The 19090-nt window shown below is 38.6% G+C and overlaps 1 protein-coding gene across 4 annotated transcripts in view; it reads left to right on the forward strand.

Moving 5' to 3' along the window:
- The window catches only part of Sema2b (Semaphorin 2b), a 484623-nt gene that overhangs the window by 358474 nt on the left and 107059 nt on the right, over positions 1 to 19090 (forward strand). For all 4 annotated transcript variants that reach the window (XR_010951199.1, XM_067774324.1, XM_067774326.1 and 1 more), the window contains exon 4: positions 1511 to 1562. Coding sequence is in view for 3 of the 4 variants with exons in the window: in XM_067774324.1 (XP_067630425.1) it covers positions 1511 to 1562 (52 nt within the window). In the remaining variant the exon portion in view is untranslated. The remainder of the gene's footprint in view (positions 1 to 1510; positions 1563 to 19090) is intronic.

Raw genomic sequence — 19090 nt, forward strand, 5'->3', positions numbered from 1 at the left:
CCGATAACAATGCAATAATAAGAAAAAAATCGCCGCTAGATGGCGCAAGGATCGAGATATTCGCAAAATTCGCATTTGTGATCCGATTTGACTCATATTTGGAACATATAATACATGCAAGAATAGAAATCGACTCGTTAAAAAAATCGCCGCTAGGTGGCGCAAGGATCGAGATATTCACAAAAATCGTATTTGTGGTCCGACTTGGCTCATGCTTGGAACACATAATACATACAAGAATAGAAAGCGACCTATCAAAAAAATCGCCGCTAGGTGGCGTAAGGATCGAGATATTCAAAAAAATCGTATTTGTGGTCCGATTTCATTTGGTTCATATTTGGAACACATAATACATATATGAATAGAAAGCGACCTATGATGCCCGATTTGGCTCATATTTTATAATACATGCAAGAATAGAAATCGATCTGTTAAAAAAAATCGCCGCTAGGTGGCGCAAGGATCGAGATATTCACAAAAATCGTATTTGTGGTCCGACTTGGCTCATGCTTGGAACACATAATACATACAAGAACAGAAAGCGACCTATCAAAAAAATCGCCGCTAGGTGGCGAAAGGATCGAGATATTCAAAAAAATCGTATTTTTGGTCCGATTTCATTTGGTCCATATTTGGAACACATAATACATACATGAATAGAAAGCGACCTATGATGCCCGACTTGGCTCATATTTGGAACAAATATTGCATACAGTCCAGCAGAAGTGACATCAAAATATTTTGGATTTGGAGGAGGGACAAACATACGTGGCGCAGAGTCGAGTAAAGTCTTTGGAAGGATTATGTATTGAGGACTTAGGTTGTAATAAATTGTCAGGAAAGAGTCCTTGTAATAATGAGTCACTAAATGAACTAAATATAATGAGAAATAATAGGCAATTAAATAAAGACTAAAAACTTGAAAATAAAATAATTAAAAAAAAATTTTTAAGTTAAACGGTTTTATTGTAAACAATACTTACATGAAATAATAATAATACGAAAAGCTAGAAAATAATTAGGTAGGTCCTAGGTACTAGTCATCACATTCCTTATCAATCTAGGGCGTTGATCAGACAATTAAATAAAAGCGTTGGGCGCGTCAAATTTCTATTGATAGTCATAAGTAAAACCGACTGAACTTTAATCAGGTTATGCTACGCCTCACATATTTAGAAATTTCACGCGTCCAACGCTTTTATTTAATTGTCTGATCAACGCCCTAGATTGATAAGGAGTGTGATGACTAGTACCTAGGACCTACCTAATTATTTTCTAGCTTTTCTTATTATTATAATTTCATGTAAATATTGTTTTCAATAAAACCGTTTAACTTAAAATTGTTTTTTAAATTATTTTATTTCTCTTAAATTGATAGGGATTAAATATTAAAAAATTCAAAACTTTTTAAATAACAGCTTGATTGCGACTTCAAACTTTTCAAATATATAAAACTATAGCCAGTAATAAATAAAATGTACAATAAAAGAAAATTTTTATTTTCTTACAGGGATCGCATTTTTCGATTAAATCTACAAAATATAAGTCAATCAATATGCGAGGTAAGTCAACAAAGAACTAGTAATGTAATAAGTTAAAAAATGCTTCTTAAATATAAATCGACAAATAGAAGGATAGATACAAAATAAAAATGCATACAAGTTGTTCTTATGCTCCGATGGATATGAAAGCAATTTTTCTACTACAGTGTTCCCAAAGCGACTAAAGAAATGAGGCGATAACGATATCAAAAACACACAAAGAAGTATGTAGAATATAGCAATGCAACGGCAGTTATTTTAAATAAAAAAAAACAGAAAAAATTATAGAGGCACAGCGAAAATAATAAAAAAACGTTGAAACGGAAAAAGTATTGTCATAGGAAATCTTTGCAATATTCACACAGTTTTGCTTAAGCAAAATTGTTTTCGCAATTTTTATTATAATACAACGTATAAATATTTATTGATATCAACCAAAGTTAAAGATCTTACGCAAAAATCGCGAAAACTCGAATTTGAAACACGAATCTTCAGTAAAACTTCAAAATTTTCACAAAAAAATGTTAGTGTTTTTTTGAATATGCAGTTTTGTAAAACATTGACTTTTAGTATAAAAAAGTGATAAAGATTAGATAGCCACATAAAAAAATTTCCTGCATATTAGTTTTTTGTTCCCCAGCTATGTTGAGCATATTTTTCCAAGTAGAACTCGTCAGCCAGAACAAAGCTAACTTTCAAAAAATGTTTTAAGCTTTTTGAAAAGAGCATCGCCGAGCTTTTATCTGTTTGTTATAGGATCCGATAAGGAATCGATACTTTTCCGATAGCAAGTAGATCAATTTTTAATAAAACAAGTAAGGAAGGTTAAGTTCGGGTGTAACCGAACATTACATACTCAGTTGAGAGCTATGCTGGCAACATAAGGGAAAATAACCATATAGGAAAATGAACCGAGGGTAACCGTGGAATATGTTTCCATGACATGTGTATCAAATGAAAGGTATTAAAGAGTATTTTAAGAGGGAGTGGGCCATAGATCTGTAATGCGTTTGTACAGTATGGGTGTCAAACGAAAGGTATTAATGAGTATTTTAAGAGGGCGTGGGCCTTAGTTCTATATGTGGACGCCTTTTCGAGATATCGCCATAAAGGTGGACCAGGGGTGACTCTAGAATTTGTTTGTACTATATGGGTATCAAACGAAAGGTGTTAATGAGTATTTTAAAAGGGAGTGGGCCTTAGTTCTATAGGTGGACGCCTTTTCGGAATATCGTTATAAAAGTGGACCAGGGTTGACTCTAGAATGCGTTTGTGCAATATGGGTATCAAATGAAAGGGGTTAATGAACATTTTAAAAGGGAGTGGGCCTTAGTTCTATAGGTGGGCGCCTTTTCGAGATATCGCCATAAAGGTGGACCAGGGGTGACTCTAGAATTTGTTTGTACTATATGGGTATCAAATGAAAGGTGTTAATGAGTATTTTAAAAGGGAGTGGGCCTTAGTTCTATAGGTGGACGAATTTTCGGAATATCGCTATAAAAGTGGACCAGGGTTGACTGTATAATGCGTTTGTACAATATGGGTATCAAACGAAAGGTGTTAATAAGTGTTTTAAAAGGGAGTGGGCCTTAGTTCTATGATTGGACGCCTTTTCGAGATATTGCCATAAAGGTGGACCAGGGGTGACTCTAGAATTTGTTTGTACGATATGGGTATCAAATGAATGGTGTTAATGAGTATTTTCAAAAGGCGTGGGCCTTAGTTCTATAGGTGGACGCCTTTTCGAGATATTGCCATAAAGGTGGACCAGGGGTGACTCTAGAATTTGTTTGTACGATATGGGTATCAAACGAATGGTGTTAATGAGTATTTTAAAAGGGAGTGGGCCTTAGTTCTATAGGTGGGCGCCTTTTTGAGATATCGCCATAAAGGTGGACCAGGGGTGACTCTAGAATTTGTTTGTACTATATGGGTATCAAATGAAAGGTGTTAATGAGTATTTTAAAAGGGAGTGGGCCTTAGTTCTATAGGTGGACGAATTTTCGGAATATCGCTATAAAAGTGGACCAGGGTTGACTGTATAATGCGTTTGTACAATATGGGTATCAAACGAAAGGTGTTAATAAGTGTTTTAAAAGGGAGTGGGCCTTAGTTCTATGATTGGACGCCTTTTCGAGATATTGCCATAAAGGTGGACCAGGGGTGACTCTAGAATTTGTTTGTACGATATGGGTATCAAATGAATGGTGTTAATGAGTATTTTAAAAAGGCGTGGGCCTTAGTTCTATAGGTGGACGCCTTTTCGAGATATTGCCATAAAGGTGGACCAGGGGTGACTCTAGAATTTGTTTGTACGATATGGGTATCAAATGAATGGTGTTAATGAGTATTTTAAAAGGGAGTGGGCCTTAGTTCTATAGGTGGACGAATTTTCGGAATATCGCTATAAAAGTGGACCAGGGTTGACTGTATAATGCGTTTGTACAATATGGGTATCAAACGAAAGGTGTTAATAAGTGTTTTAAAAGGGAGTGGGCCTTAGTTCTATGATTGGACGCCTTTTCGAGATATTGCCATAAAGGTGGACCAGGGGTGACTCTAGAATTTGTTTGTACGATATGGGTATCAAATGAATGGTGTTAATGAGTATTTTAAAAAGGCGTGGGCCTTAGTTCTATAGGTGGACGCCTTTTCGAGATATTGCCATAAAGGTGGACCAGGGGTGACTCTAGAATTTGTTTGTACTATATGGGTATCAAATGAAAGGTGTTAATGAGTATTTTAAAAGGGAGTGGGCCTTAGTTCTATAGGTGGACGAATTTTCGGAATATCGCTATAAAAGTGGACCAGGGTTGACTGTATAATGCGTTTGTACAATATGGGTATCAAACGAAAGGTGTTAATAAGTGTTTTAAAAGGGAGTGGGCCTTAGTTCTATGATTGGACGCCTTTTCAAGATATTGCCATAAAGGTGGAGCAGGGGTGACTCTAGAATTTGTTTGTACGATATGGGTATCAAATGAATGGTGTTAATGAGTATTTTAAAAGGGAGTGGGCCTTAGTTCTATAGGTGGACGAATTTTCGGAATATCGCTATAAAAGTGGACCAGGGTTGACTGTATAATGCGTTTGTACAATATGGGTATCAAACGAAAGGTGTTAATAAGTGTTTTAAAAGGGAGTGGGCCTTAGTTCTATGATTGGACGCCTTTTCGAGATATTGCCATAAAGGTGGACCAGGGGTGACTCTAGAATTTGTTTGTACGATATGGGTATCAAATGAATGGTGTTAATGAGTATTTTAAAAAGGCGTGGGCCTTAGTTCTATAGGTTGACGCCTTTTCGAGATATTGCCATAAAGGTGGACCAGGGGTGACTCTAGAATTTGTTTGTACGATATGGGTATCAAATGAATGGTGTTAATGAGTATTTTAAAAGGGAGTGGGCCTTAGTTCTATAGGTGGGCGCCTTTTCGAGATATCGCCATAAAGGTGGACCAGGGGTGACTCTAGAATTTGTTTGTACTATATGGGTATCAAATGAAAGGTGTTAATGAGTATTTTAAAAGGGAGTGGGCCTTAGTTCTATAGGTGGACGAATTTTCGGAATATCGCTATAAAAGTGGACCAGGGTTGACTGTATAATGCGTTTGTACAATATGGGTATCAAACGAAAGGTGTTAATAAGTGTTTTAAAAGGGAGTGGGCCTTAGTTCTATGATTGGACGCCTTTTCAAGATATTGCCATAAAGGTGGAGCAGGGGTGACTCTAGAATTTGTTTGTACGATATGGGTATCAAATGAATGGTGTTAATGAGTATTTTAAAAGGGAGTGGGCCTTAGTTCTATAGGTGGACGAATTTTCGGAATATCGCTATAAAAGTGGACCAGGGTTGACTGTATACTGCGTTTGTACAATATGGGTCTCAAACGAAAGGTGTTAATAAGTGTTTTAAAAGGGAGTGGGCCTTAGTTCTATGATTGAACGCCTTTTCGAGATATTGCCATAAAGGTGGACCAGGGGTGACACTAGAATTTGTTTGTACGATATGGGTATCAAATGAAAGGTGGTAATGAGTATTTTAAAAGGGCGTGGGCCTTAGTTCTATAGATGGACGCCTTTTCGGGATATCGCCATAAGCGTGGACCAGGGTTACTCTAGAATGCGTTTGTACAATATGGGTGTCAGACGAAAGGTATTAATGATTATTTTAAGAGGGTGTGGGCCTTAGTTCTATATGTGGACGCCTTTTCGAGATATCGCCATAAAGGTGGACCAGGGGTGACTCTAAAATTTGTTTGTACGATATGGGTATCAAATGAATGGTATTAATGAGTATTTTAAAAGGGCGTGGGCCTTAGTTCTATAGGTGGACGCCTTTTCGGGATATCGCCATAAACGTGGACCAGGGTGACTCTAGAATGCGTTTGTACAATATGGGTATCAAACGAAAGGTGTTAATGATTATTTTAAGAGGGCGTGGGCCTTAGTTCTATATGTGGACGCCTTTTCGATATATCGCCATAAAGGTGGAAGAGGGGTGACTCTAGAATTTGTTTGTACTATATGGGTATCAAATGAAAGGTGTTAATGAGTATTTTAAAAGGGCGTGGGCCTTAGTTCTATAGGTGGACGCCTTTTCGAGATATCGCCATAAAGGTGGACCAGGGGTGATTCTAGAATGTGTTTGTACGATATGGGTATCAAATGAAAGGTGTTAATGAGTATTTTAAAAGGGCGTGGGCCTTAGTTCTATAGGTGGACGCCTTTTCGAGATATCGCCATAAAGGTGGACCAGGGGTGACTCTAGAATTTGTTTGTAGTATATGGGTATCAAATGAAAGGTGTTAATGAGTATTTTAAAAGGGCGTGGGCCTTAGTTCTATAGGTGGACGCCTTTTCGAGATATCGCCATAAAGGTGGACCAGGGGTGACTCTAGAATTTGTTTGTAGTATATGGGTATCAAATGAAAGGTGTTAATGAGTATTTTAAAAGGGAGTGGGCCTTAGTTCTATAGGTGGACACCTTTTCGAGATATCGCCATAAAGGTGGACCAGGGGTGACTCTAAAATGTGTTTGTACGATATGGGTATCAAATAAATGGTGTTAATGAGTATTTTAAAAGGGCGTGGGCCTTAGTTCTATAGGTGGACGCCTTTTCGGGATATCGCCATAAACGTGGACCAGGGTGACTCTAGAATGCGTTTGTACAATATGGGTATCAAATGAAAGGTTTTAATGATTATTTTAAGAGGGCGTGGGCCTTAGTTCTATATGTGGACGCCTTTTCGATATATCGCCATAAAGGTGGACCAGGGGTGACTCTAGAATTTGTTTGTACTATATGGGTATCAAATGAAAGGTGTTAATGAGTATTTTAAAAGGGCGTGGGCCTTAGTTCTATAGGTGGACGCCTTTTCGAGATATCGCCATAAAGGTGGACCAGGGGTGACTCTAAAATTTGTTTGTACGATATGGGTATCAAATGAATGGTGTTAATGAGTATTTTAAAAGGGCGTGGGCCTTAGTTCTATAGGTGGACGCCTTTTCGAGATATCGCCATAAAGGTGGACCAGGGGTGATTCTAGAATGTGTTTGTACGACATGGGTATCAAATGAAAGGTGTTAATGAGTATTTTAAAAGGGCGTGGGCCTTAGTTCTATAGGTGGACGCCTTTTCGAGATATCGCCATAAAGGTGGACCAGGGGTGACTCTAGAATTTGTTTGTAGTATATGGGTATCAAATGAAAGGTGTTAATGAGTATTTTAAAAGGGAGTGGGCCTTAGTTCTATAGGTGGACACCTTTTCGAGATATCGCCATAAAGGTGGACCAGGGGTGACTCTAAAATGTGTTTGTACGATATGGGTATCAAATAAATGGTGTTAATGAGTATTTTAAAAGGGCGTGGGCCTTAGTTCTATAGGTGGACGCCTTTTCGGGATATCGCCATAAGCGTGGACCAGGGTGACTCTAGAATGCGTTTGTACGATATGGGCATCAAACGAAAGGTGCTAATGAGTATTTTAAAAGGGAGTGGGCTTTATTTCTATAGGTGGACGCCTTTTCGAGATATCGCCATAAAGGTGGACCAGGGGTGATTCTAGAATGTGTTTGTACGATATGGGTATCAAATAAATGGTGTTAATGAGTATTTTAAAAGGGCGTGGGCCTTAGTTCTATAGGTGGACGCCTTTTCGGGATATCGCCATAAACGTGGACCAGGGTGACTCTAGAATTTGTTTGTAGTATATGGGTATCAAATGAAAGGTGTTAATGAGTATTTTAAAAGGGAGTGGGCCTTAGTTCTATAGGTGGACACCTTTTCGAGATATCGCCATAAAGGTGGACCAGGGGTGACTCTAAAATGTGTTTGTACGATATGGGTATCAAATAAATGGTGTTAATGAGTATTTTAAAAGGGCGTGGGCCTTAGTTCTATAGTTGGACGCCTTTTCGGGATATCGCCATAAACGTGGACCAGGGCAGGCATGCTTAACGAACGAAACGATATCATTTCGTTACGATAATCAACGCTAATAAACGAAACGAAGTCACTTCGTTTCGTTTATTAACGTTAAGAACGTCTAATTAACGTTAATTTCACGATCTTAACGTTAATAAACGAAACGAAGTGACTTCGTTTCGTTTATTAGCGTTGATTATCGTAACGAAATGATATCGTTTCGTTCGTTAAGCATGCCTGGACCAGGGTGACTCTAGAATGCGTTTGTACAATATGGGTATCAAATGAAAGGTATTAATGATTATTTTAAGAGGGCGTGGGCCTTAGTTCTATATGTGGACGCCTTTTCGATATATCGCCATAAAGGTGGACCAGGGGTGACTCTAGAATTTGTTTGTACTATATGGGTATCAAATGAAAGGTGTTAATGAGTATTTTAAAAGAGCGTGGGCCTTAGTTCTATAGGTGGACGCCTTTTCGAGATATCGCCATAAAGGTGGACCAGGGGTGACTCTAAAATTTGTTTGTACGATATGGGTATCAAATGAATGGTGTTAATGAGTATTTTAAAAGGGCGTGGGCCTTAGTTCTATAGGTGGACGCCTTTTCGAGATATCGCCATAAAGGTGGACCAGGGGTGATTCTAGAATGTGTTTGTACGATATGGGTATCAAATGAAAGGTGTTAATGAGTATTTTAAAAGAGCGTGGACCTTAGTTCTATAGGTGGACGCCTTTTCGAGATATCGCCATAAAGGTGGACCAGGGGTGACTCTAAAATTTGTTTGTACGATATGGGTATCAAATGAAAGGTGTTAATGAGTATTTTAAAAGGGCGTGGGCCTTAGTTCTATAGGTGGACGCCTTTTCGAGATATCGCCATAAAGGTGGACCAGGGGTGACTCTAGAATTTGTTTGTAGTATATGGGTATCAAATGAAAGGTGTTAATGAGTATTTTAAAAGGGAGTGGGCCTTAGTTCTATAGGTGGACACCTTTTCGAGATATCGCCATAAAGGTGGACCAGGGGTGACTCTAGAATTTGTTTGTACGATATGGGTATCAAATGAATGGTGTTAATGAGTATTTTAAAAGGGAGTGGGCCTTAGTTCTATAGGTGGACGAATTTTCGGAATATCGCTATAAAAGTGGACCAGGGTTGACTGTATAATGCGTTTGTACAATATGGGTATCAAACGAAAGGTGTTAATAAGTGTTTTAAAAGGGAGTGGGCCTTAGTTCTATGATTGGACGCCTTTTCGAGATATTGCCATAAAGGTGGACCAGGGGTGACTCTAGAATTTGTTTGTACGATATGGGTATCAAATGAATGGTGTTAATGAGTATTTTAAAAAGGCGTGGGCCTTAGTTCTATAGGTGGACGCCTTTTCGAGATATTGCCATAAAGGTGGACCAGGGGTGACTCTAGAATTTGTTTGTACTATATGGGTATCAAATGAAAGGTGTTAATGAGTATTTTAAAAGGGAGTGGGCCTTAGTTCTATAGGTGGACGAATTTTCGGAATATCGCTATAAAAGTGGACCAGGGTTGACTGTATAATGCGTTTGTACAATATGGGTATCAAACGAAAGGTGTTAATAAGTGTTTTAAAAGGGAGTGGGCCTTAGTTCTATGATTGGACGCCTTTTCGAGATATTGCCATAAAGGTGGACCAGGGGTGACTCTAGAATTTGTTTGTACGATATGGGTATCAAATGAATGGTGTTAATGAGTATTTTAAAAAGGCGTGGGCCTTAGTTCTATAGGTTGACGCCTTTTCGAGATATTGCCATAAAGGTGGACCAGGGGTGACTCTAGAATTTGTTTGTACGATATGGGTATCAAATGAATGGTGTTAATGAGTATTTTAAAAGGGAGTGGGCCTTAGTTCTATAGGTGGGCGCCTTTTCGAGATATCGCCATAAAGGTGGACCAGGGGTGACTCTAGAATTTGTTTGTACTATATGGGTATCAAATGAAAGGTGTTAATGAGTATTTTAAAAGGGAGTGGGCCTTAGTTCTATAGGTGGACGAATTTTCGGAATATCGCTATAAAAGTGGACCAGGGTTGACTGTATAATGCGTTTGTACAATATGGGTATCAAACGAAAGGTGTTAATAAGTGTTTTAAAAGGGAGTGGGCCTTAGTTCTATGATTGGACGCCTTTTCAAGATATTGCCATAAAGGTGGAGCAGGGGTGACTCTAGAATTTGTTTGTACGATATGGGTATCAAATGAATGGTGTTAATGAGTATTTTAAAAGGGAGTGGGCCTTAGTTCTATAGGTGGACGAATTTTCGGAATATCGCTATAAAAGTGGACCAGGGTTGACTGTATAATGCGTTTGTACAATATGGGTCTCAAACGAAAGGTGTTAATAAGTGTTTTAAAAGGGAGTGGGCCTTAGTTCTATGATTGAACGCCTTTTCGAGATATTGCCATAAAGGTGGACCAGGGGTGACACTAGAATTTGTTTGTACGATATGGGTATCAAATGAAAGGTGGTAATGAGTATTTTAAAAGGGCGTGGGCCTTAGTTCTATAGATGGACGCCTTTTCGGGATATCGCCATAAGCGTGGACCAGGGTTACTCTAGAATGCGTTTGTACAATATGGGTGTCAGACGAAAGGTATTAATGATTATTTTAAGAGGGTGTGGGCCTTAGTTCTATATGTGGACGCCTTTTCGAGATATCGCCATAAAGGTGGACCAGGGGTGACTCTAAAATTTGTTTGTACGATATGGGTATCAAATGAATGGTATTAATGAGTATTTTAAAAGGGCGTGGGCCTTAGTTCTATAGGTGGACGCCTTTTCGGGATATCGCCATAAACGTGGACCAGGGTGACTCTAGAATGCGTTTGTACAATATGGGTATCAAACGAAAGGTGTTAATGATTATTTTAAGAGGGCGTGGGCCTTAGTTCTATATGTGGACGCCTTTTCGATATATCGCCATAAAGGTGGAAGAGGGGTGACTCTAGAATTTGTTTGTACTATATGGGTATCAAATGAAAGGTGTTAATGAGTATTTTAAAAGGGCGTGGGCCTTAGTTCTATAGGTGGACGCCTTTTCGAGATATCGCCATAAAGGTGGACCAGGGGTGATTCTAGAATGTGTTTGTACGATATGGGTATCAAATGAAAGGTGTTAATGAGTATTTTAAAAGGGCGTGGGCCTTAGTTCTATAGGTGGACGCCTTTTCGAGATATCGCCATAAAGGTGGACCAGGGGTGACTCTAGAATTTGTTTGTAGTATATGGGTATCAAATGAAAGGTGTTAATGAGTATTTTAAAAGGGCGTGGGCCTTAGTTCTATAGGTGGACGCCTTTTCGAGATATCGCCATAAAGGTGGACCAGGGGTGACTCTAGAATTTGTTTGTAGTATATGGGTATCAAATGAAAGGTGTTAATGAGTATTTTAAAAGGGAGTGGGCCTTAGTTCTATAGGTGGACACCTTTTCGAGATATCGCCATAAAGGTGGACCAGGGGTGACTCTAAAATGTGTTTGTACGATATGGGTATCAAATAAATGGTGTTAATGAGTATTTTAAAAGGGCGTGGGCCTTAGTTCTATAGGTGGACGCCTTTTCGGGATATCGCCATAAACGTGGACCAGGGTGACTCTAGAATGCGTTTGTACAATATGGGTATCAAATGAAAGGTTTTAATGATTATTTTAAGAGGGCGTGGGCCTTAGTTCTATATGTGGACGCCTTTTCGATATATCGCCATAAAGGTGGACCAGGGGTGACTCTAGAATTTGTTTGTACTATATGGGTATCAAATGAAAGGTGTTAATGAGTATTTTAAAAGGGCGTGGGCCTTAGTTCTATAGGTGGACGCCTTTTCGAGATATCGCCATAAAGGTGGACCAGGGGTGACTCTAAAATTTGTTTGTACGATATGGGTATCAAATGAATGGTGTTAATGAGTATTTTAAAAGGGCGTGGGCCTTAGTTCTATAGGTGGACGCCTTTTCGAGATATCGCCATAAAGGTGGACCAGGGGTGATTCTAGAATGTGTTTGTACGATATGGGTATCAAATGAAAGGTGTTAATGAGTATTTTAAAAGGGCGTGGGCCTTAGTTCTATAGGTGGACGCCTTTTCGAGATATCGCCATAAAGGTGGACCAGGGGTGACTCTAGAATTTGTTTGTAGTATATGGGTATCAAATGAAAGGTGTTAATGAGTATTTTGAAAGGGAGTGGGCCTTAGTTCTATAGGTGGACACCTTTTCGAGATATCGCCATAAAGGTGGACCAGGGGTGACTCTAAAATGTGTTTGTACGATATGGGTATCAAATAAATGGTGTTAATGAGTATTTTAAAAGGGCGTGGGCCTTAGTTCTATAGGTGGACGCCTTTTCGGGATATCGCCATAAGCGTGGACCAGGGTGACTCTAGAATGCGTTTGTACGATATGGGCATCAAACGAAAGGTGCTAATGAGTATTTTAAAAGGGAGTGGGCTTTATTTCTATAGGTGGACGCCTTTTCGAGATATCGCCATAAAGGTGGACCAGGGGTGATTCTAGAATGTGTTTGTACGATATGGGTATCAAATAAATGGTGTTAATGAGTATTTTAAAAGGGCGTGGGCCTTAGTTCTATAGGTGGACGCCTTTTCGGGATATCGCCATAAACGTGGACCAGGGTGACTCTAGAATTTGTTTGTAGTATATGGGTATCAAATGAAAGGTGTTAATGAGTATTTTAAAAGGGAGTGGGCCTTAGTTCTATAGGTGGACACCTTTTCGAGATATCGCCATAAAGGTGGACCAGGGGTGACTCTAAAATGTGTTTGTACGATATGGGTATCAAATAAATGGTGTTAATGAGTATTTTAAAAGGGCGTGGGCCTTAGTTCTATAGTTGGACGCCTTTTCGGGATATCGCCATAAACGTGGACCAGGGCAGGCATGCTTAACGAACGAAACGATATCATTTCGTTACGATAATCAACGCTAATAAACGAAACGAAGTCACTTCGTTTCGTTTATTAACGTTAAGAACGTCTAATTAACGTTAATTTCACGATCTTAACGTTAATAAACGAAACGAAGTGACTTCGTTTCGTTTATTAGCGTTGATTATCGTAACGAAATGATATCGTTTCGTTCGTTAAGCATGCCTGGACCAGGGTGACTCTAGAATGCGTTTGTACAATATGGGTATCAAATGAAAGGTATTAATGATTATTTTAAGAGGGCGTGGGCCTTAGTTCTATATGTGGACGCCTTTTCGATATATCGCCATAAAGGTGGACCAGGGGTGACTCTAGAATTTGTTTGTGCTATATGGGTATCAAATGAAAGGTGTTAATGAGTATTTTAAAAGAGCGTGGGCCTTAGTTCTATAGGTGGACGCCTTTTCGAGATATCGCCATAAAGGTGGACCAGGGGTGACTCTAAAATTTGTTTGTACGATATGGGTATCAAATGAATGGTGTTAATGAGTATTTTAAAAGGGCGTGGGCCTTAGTTCTATAGGTGGACGCCTTTTCGAGATATCGCCATAAAGGTGGACCAGGGGTGATTCTAGAATGTGTTTGTACGATATGGGTATCAAATGAAAGGTGTTAATGAGTATTTTAAAAGAGCGTGGACCTTAGTTCTATAGGTGGACGCCTTTTCGAGATATCGCCATAAAGGTGGACCAGGGGTGACTCTAAAATTTGTTTGTACGATATGGGTATCAAATGAAAGGTGTTAATGAGTATTTTAAAAGGGCGTGGGCCTTAGTTCTATAGGTGGACGCCTTTTCGAGATATCGCCATAAAGGTGGACCAGGGGTGACTCTAGAATTTGTTTGTAGTATATGGGTATCAAATGAAAGGTGTTAATGAGTATTTTAAAAGGGAGTGGGCCTTAGTTCTATAGGTGGACACCTTTTCGAGATATCGCCATAAAGGTGGACCAGGGGTGAATCTAAAATGTGTTCGTACGATATGGGTATCAAATGAAAGGTGTTAATGAGTATTTTAAAAGGGCGTGGGCCTTAGTTCTATAGGTGGACGCCTTTTCGAGATATCGCTATAAAGGTGGACCAGGGGTGACTCTAGAATTTGTTTGTAGTATATGGGTATCAAATGAAAGGTGTTAATGAGTATTTTAAAAGGGAGTGGGCCTTAGTTCTATATGTGGACACCTTTTCGAGATATCGCCATAAAGGTGGACCAGGGGTGACTCTAAAATGTGTTTGTACGATATGGGTATCAAATAAATGGTGTTAATGAGTATTTTAAAAGGGCGTGGGCCTTAGTTCTATATGTGGACGCCTTTTCGAGATATCGCCATAAAGGTGGACCAGGGGTGACTCTAAAATTTGTTTGTACGATATGGGTATCAAATGAATGGTGTTAATGAGTATTTTAAAAGGGCGTGGGCCTTAGTTCTATAGGTGGACGCCTTTTCGGGATATCGCCATAAACGTGGACCAGGGTGACTCTAGAATGCGTTTGTACAATATGGGTATCAAATGAAAGGTATTAATGATTATTTTAAGAGGGCGTGGGCCTTAGTTCTATATGTGGACGCCTTTTCGATATATCGCCATAAAGGTGGACCAGGGGTGACTCTAGAATTTGTTTGTACTATATGGGTATCAAATGAAAGGTGTTAATGAGTATTTTAAAAGGGCGTGGGCCTTAGTTCTATAGGTGGACGCCTTTTCGAGATATCGCCATAAAGGTGGACCAGGGGTGACTCTAAAATTTGTTTGTACGATATGGGTATCAAATGAATGGTGTTAATGAGTATTTTAAAAGGGCGTGGGCCTTAGTTCTATAGGTGGACGCCTTTTCGAGATATCGCCATAAAGGTGGACCAGGGGTGATTCTAGAATGTGTTTGTACGATATGGGTATCAAATGAAAGGTGTTAATGAGTATTTTAAAAGGGCGTGGGCCTTAGTTCTATAGGTGGACGCCATTTCGAGATATCGCCATAAAGGTGGACCAGGGGTGACTCTAGAATTTGTTTGAAGTATATGGGTATCAAATGAAAGGTGTTAATGAGTATTTTAAAAGGGAGTGGGCCTTAGTTCTATAGGTGGACACCTTTTCGAGATATCGCCATAAAGGTGGACCAGGGGTGACTCTAAAATGTGTTTGTACGATATGGGTATCAAATAAATGGTGTTAATGAGTATTTTAAAAGGGCGCGGGCCTTAGTTCTATAGGTGGACGCCTTTTCGGGATATCGCCATAAGCGTGGACCAGGGTGACTCTAGAATGCGTTTGTACGATATGGGCATCAAACGAAAGGTGCTAATGAGTATTTTAAAAGGGAGTGGGCTTTATTTCTATAGGTGGACGCCTTTTCGAGATATCGCCATAAAGGCGGACCAGGGGTGATTCTAGAATGTGTTTGTACGATATGGGTATCAAATGAAAGGTGTTAATGAGTATTTTAAAAGGGCGTGGACCTTAGTTCTATAGGTGGACGCCTTTTCGAGATATCGCCATAAAGGTGGACCAGGGGTGACTCTAGAATTTGTTTGTATTATATGCGTATCAAATGAAAGGTGTTAATGAGTGTTTTAAAAGGGCGTGGGCCTTTTTTCTATAGGTGACGTCTTTTCGAGATATCGCCATAAACGTGGACCAGGGGTGACTCTAGAATGTGTTTGTACGATATGGGTATCAAATTAAAGGTATTAATGAGGGTTTTAAAGGGGAGTTGCCCTTAGTTGTATATTTGAAGGCGTTTTCGAGATATCGACCAAAATGTGGACCAGGGTGATCCAGAACTTCATCTGTCGGGTACCGCTAATTTATTTATATATGTAATACCACGAACAGTATTCTTTCCAAGATTCCAAGGGCTTTTGATTTCGCCCTGCAAAACTTTTTCATTTTCTTCTACTTAATATGGTAGGTGTCACACCCGTCTTACCAAGTTTTTTTCTAAAGTTATATTTTGCGTCAATAGACCAATACAATTACCATGTTTCATCCCTTTTTTCGTATTTGGTATATAATTATGGCATTTTTTTCATTTTTCGTAATTTTCGATATCGAAAAAGTGGGCGTGGTCATGGTCGAATTTCGGTCATTTTTTACACCAATACAAAGTCAGTTCAGATAAGTACGTGAACAGAGTTTAGAAAAGATATATCGATTTTTGCTCAAGTTATCGTGTTAAAGGCCGAGCGGAAGGACAGACCATCGACTGTGTATAAAAACTGGGCGCGGTTTCAACCGATTTCGCCCTTTTTCACAGAAAACAGTTACCGTCCTAGAATCTAAGCCTCTACCAAATTTCACAATGATTGGTAAATTTTTGTTGGACTTATGGCATAGAAAGTATCCTAGACAAATTAAATGAAAAAGGGTGGAGTCACGCCTATTTTGAAATTTTCTTTTATTTTTGTATTTTGTTGCACCATATCATTACTGGAGTTGAATGTTGGTATAATTTTCTTTTAAAATTTGAATTTAAAAAAAAAATTTTTAAAAAGTGGGCGTGGTCGTTCTCCGATTTTGCTAATTTTTAGTAAGCCGACATATAGTAATAAGATTAACGTTTCAAATTTCATCATGATATCTTCAACGACTGCCAAATAACAGCTTGCAAAACTTCTAAATTACCTTCTTTTAAAAGTGGGCGGTGCCACGCCCATTGTCCAAAATTTTACTATTTTTCTATTCTGCGTCATAAGCTCAACTAACTTACCAAGTCTCATCGCTTAATCCGTATTTGGTAATGAATGATCGCACTTTTTCGATTTTTCGAAATTTTCGATATCGAAAAAGTGGGCGTGGTTATTGTCCGATATCGTTAATTTTAAATAGCGATCTGAGATGAGTGCCCAGGAACTTACATACCAAATTTCATCAAGATACCTCAAAATTTACTCAAGTTATCGTGTTAACGGGCAGACGGACGGACGGACATGGCTCAATCGAATTTTTTTTCGATACTGATGATTTTTATATATGGAAGCCTATATCTATCTCGATTCCTTTATACCTGTACAACCAACCGTTATCCAATCAAAGTTAATATACTCTGTGAGCTCTGCTAAACTGAGTATAAAAATCTATAAACTTTCTATAAAAAGTGGTAATTTTTTGATAAAATATCGTTAACTATCATAACTTTTTTCTAGTAACTCGATAGCGTTTGGACAACTTATCGATAATTTTTTATATAAAATCGATCACTTTTTGATAAAAAATTGATATTTTTTCGATAAAAAATCAATGTATTTTCGATAAAAAGAAAGAAACCGCCGGCAACAAATTGTTAACCGACGCATAACAAATCCATAACTTTTGGGTAACAAATCAATCATTTTTTCCAGGTAATCGATATATTTTCGATAATTAGTCCATCATTTTTCGGCAACTATCCGATAGATGCTCGTGGTTAAAAACACCGTCTCCAATCGGGACCAAAATTTACATATATGTGAATTATTGATCTAAGTCTTATGGTCGAGCCACAATGAAGTTTTTTATATATGTATGTAGATGCTTTCAACGCAATATTATGCATGATGGGCAGATTGCACGTATTTTTATAGAGAATGGCAGATTGACCGACACCACCACTATCTGACATGAAAAAGTAGCCACCTTCCAACTTTTGCTGCAAGCAAGGCATAAGAAGAATAATTTGACATGTGTTCTGGCTATGAGTGCTTTCACACTTTGCAAGTGGAATTCTTTTTCCCACTAATTGGTACTTTTCTAAAAATTTTCACAGTTAGAAACTGCATTGTGAGAATGTTTATAACAGTGCTTCGCGAAATTTTGTGTGTGAATGGCAAGGCAAAATAGGCTTTAATTGCTAAGTCTGAAGCCTTTTATGTTTACGGATGCAACATTCAGCGTGATTGTGGTGATGTTACTGGCATGCATACGATTGCGGTAAACACAACTATATGAAAAACTTCATTTTGACTAGGTCATAAACGTCCGAAAGGATGAGACTGGCAAAACTCGTATATCTAATTTTAAAGGAGCACCCTATTATACATGACTTTGTACATGTATCCATATCTTATATATTAAGTACATATATGTAAGTCTTTCTTAACAACGTATCTTTATATTAAAGTTTAGGTAAATATACAATGTGCATAAAGAAAGTAATAAAATAATGCAGCTGGCTTAAGTGCTTAGCATATGCTTGGTTTGATTTGCGAGTTATGGCGCCGCATAACTCAACTCAAGCTTGAAATGCAAACACGAGAAATAAAATATGTACAGCGGGGAGAATGAAGTTAATGCATAACGAAATGCGAGTAAGATCCATACGTACAAATATGTACATATATCTTGTGCGATAGTCAAAATAACAAACATTGCATTTTTTAAAGCATTCGGCTACAAGATAAAGCAGATGAATCTTATGCGGCAGTTACCCACCGACTTGTGCCGTACGTAAGGACGTTTGTCGTACGAAGCACGTTTGACCGAGCTCTCAAGCCCATAGGAATCAATGTGTGCGTCTGTGTACGTGTACATAACATATTTGTGTGTGTATTGTTTACAACAAAGCACTGTTGCCATTGGCCAGTTTGCATGCATGCTTATGGAAACATCAACTTTTTCCAATTTAATTTTTGATATTGTAAAAGGCCGGAATAAATATTAAATAAGTATAAATAGATTACATATTTATAATCTGCACTTTTACATAATTATTTCGAATTATTTCCACAATTTTTCAAACTTTAATTAGGTGTTTTTGCATAAAAGTGCAAACGGTCAAAAATTAGCGCACAAAAGTTTACTAGGCAACTCTGTCTAGTGAGAGAGCGATCAGCTGACACGTTCTTACGGAAAAAATCAAAATTGTTTTGATTTCTACGTTCCGGGCTACGTACGTACGGGCGTTGCACGTCGGTGAGTTTTCGTTTACATTGCACACTCATAAGATAGGTCGTGTCAGCTGACACGTTTTTGGTACGTACGTTCGTGAGTAACCACGGTTTTAGCCAACATTTTTGAGTCTTGCTTACTCTCTTCAACTCTTTACCTCTTTCTTGCATTTTTTTGGTTTTTTGGCATATTTATTTGTAGGATTATTTTTGTGTGACGCGTCTTGCTGGCAGCCATACTACTACGTTCCGGGAATGATTTAATATGACCCTCTAAGCCATCC

This window comes from Eurosta solidaginis, chromosome 3 (genome assembly GCF_040869045.1).
Source record: "Eurosta solidaginis isolate ZX-2024a chromosome 3, ASM4086904v1, whole genome shotgun sequence".
NCBI classification, from domain to species: domain Eukaryota; kingdom Metazoa; phylum Arthropoda; class Insecta; order Diptera; family Tephritidae; genus Eurosta; species Eurosta solidaginis.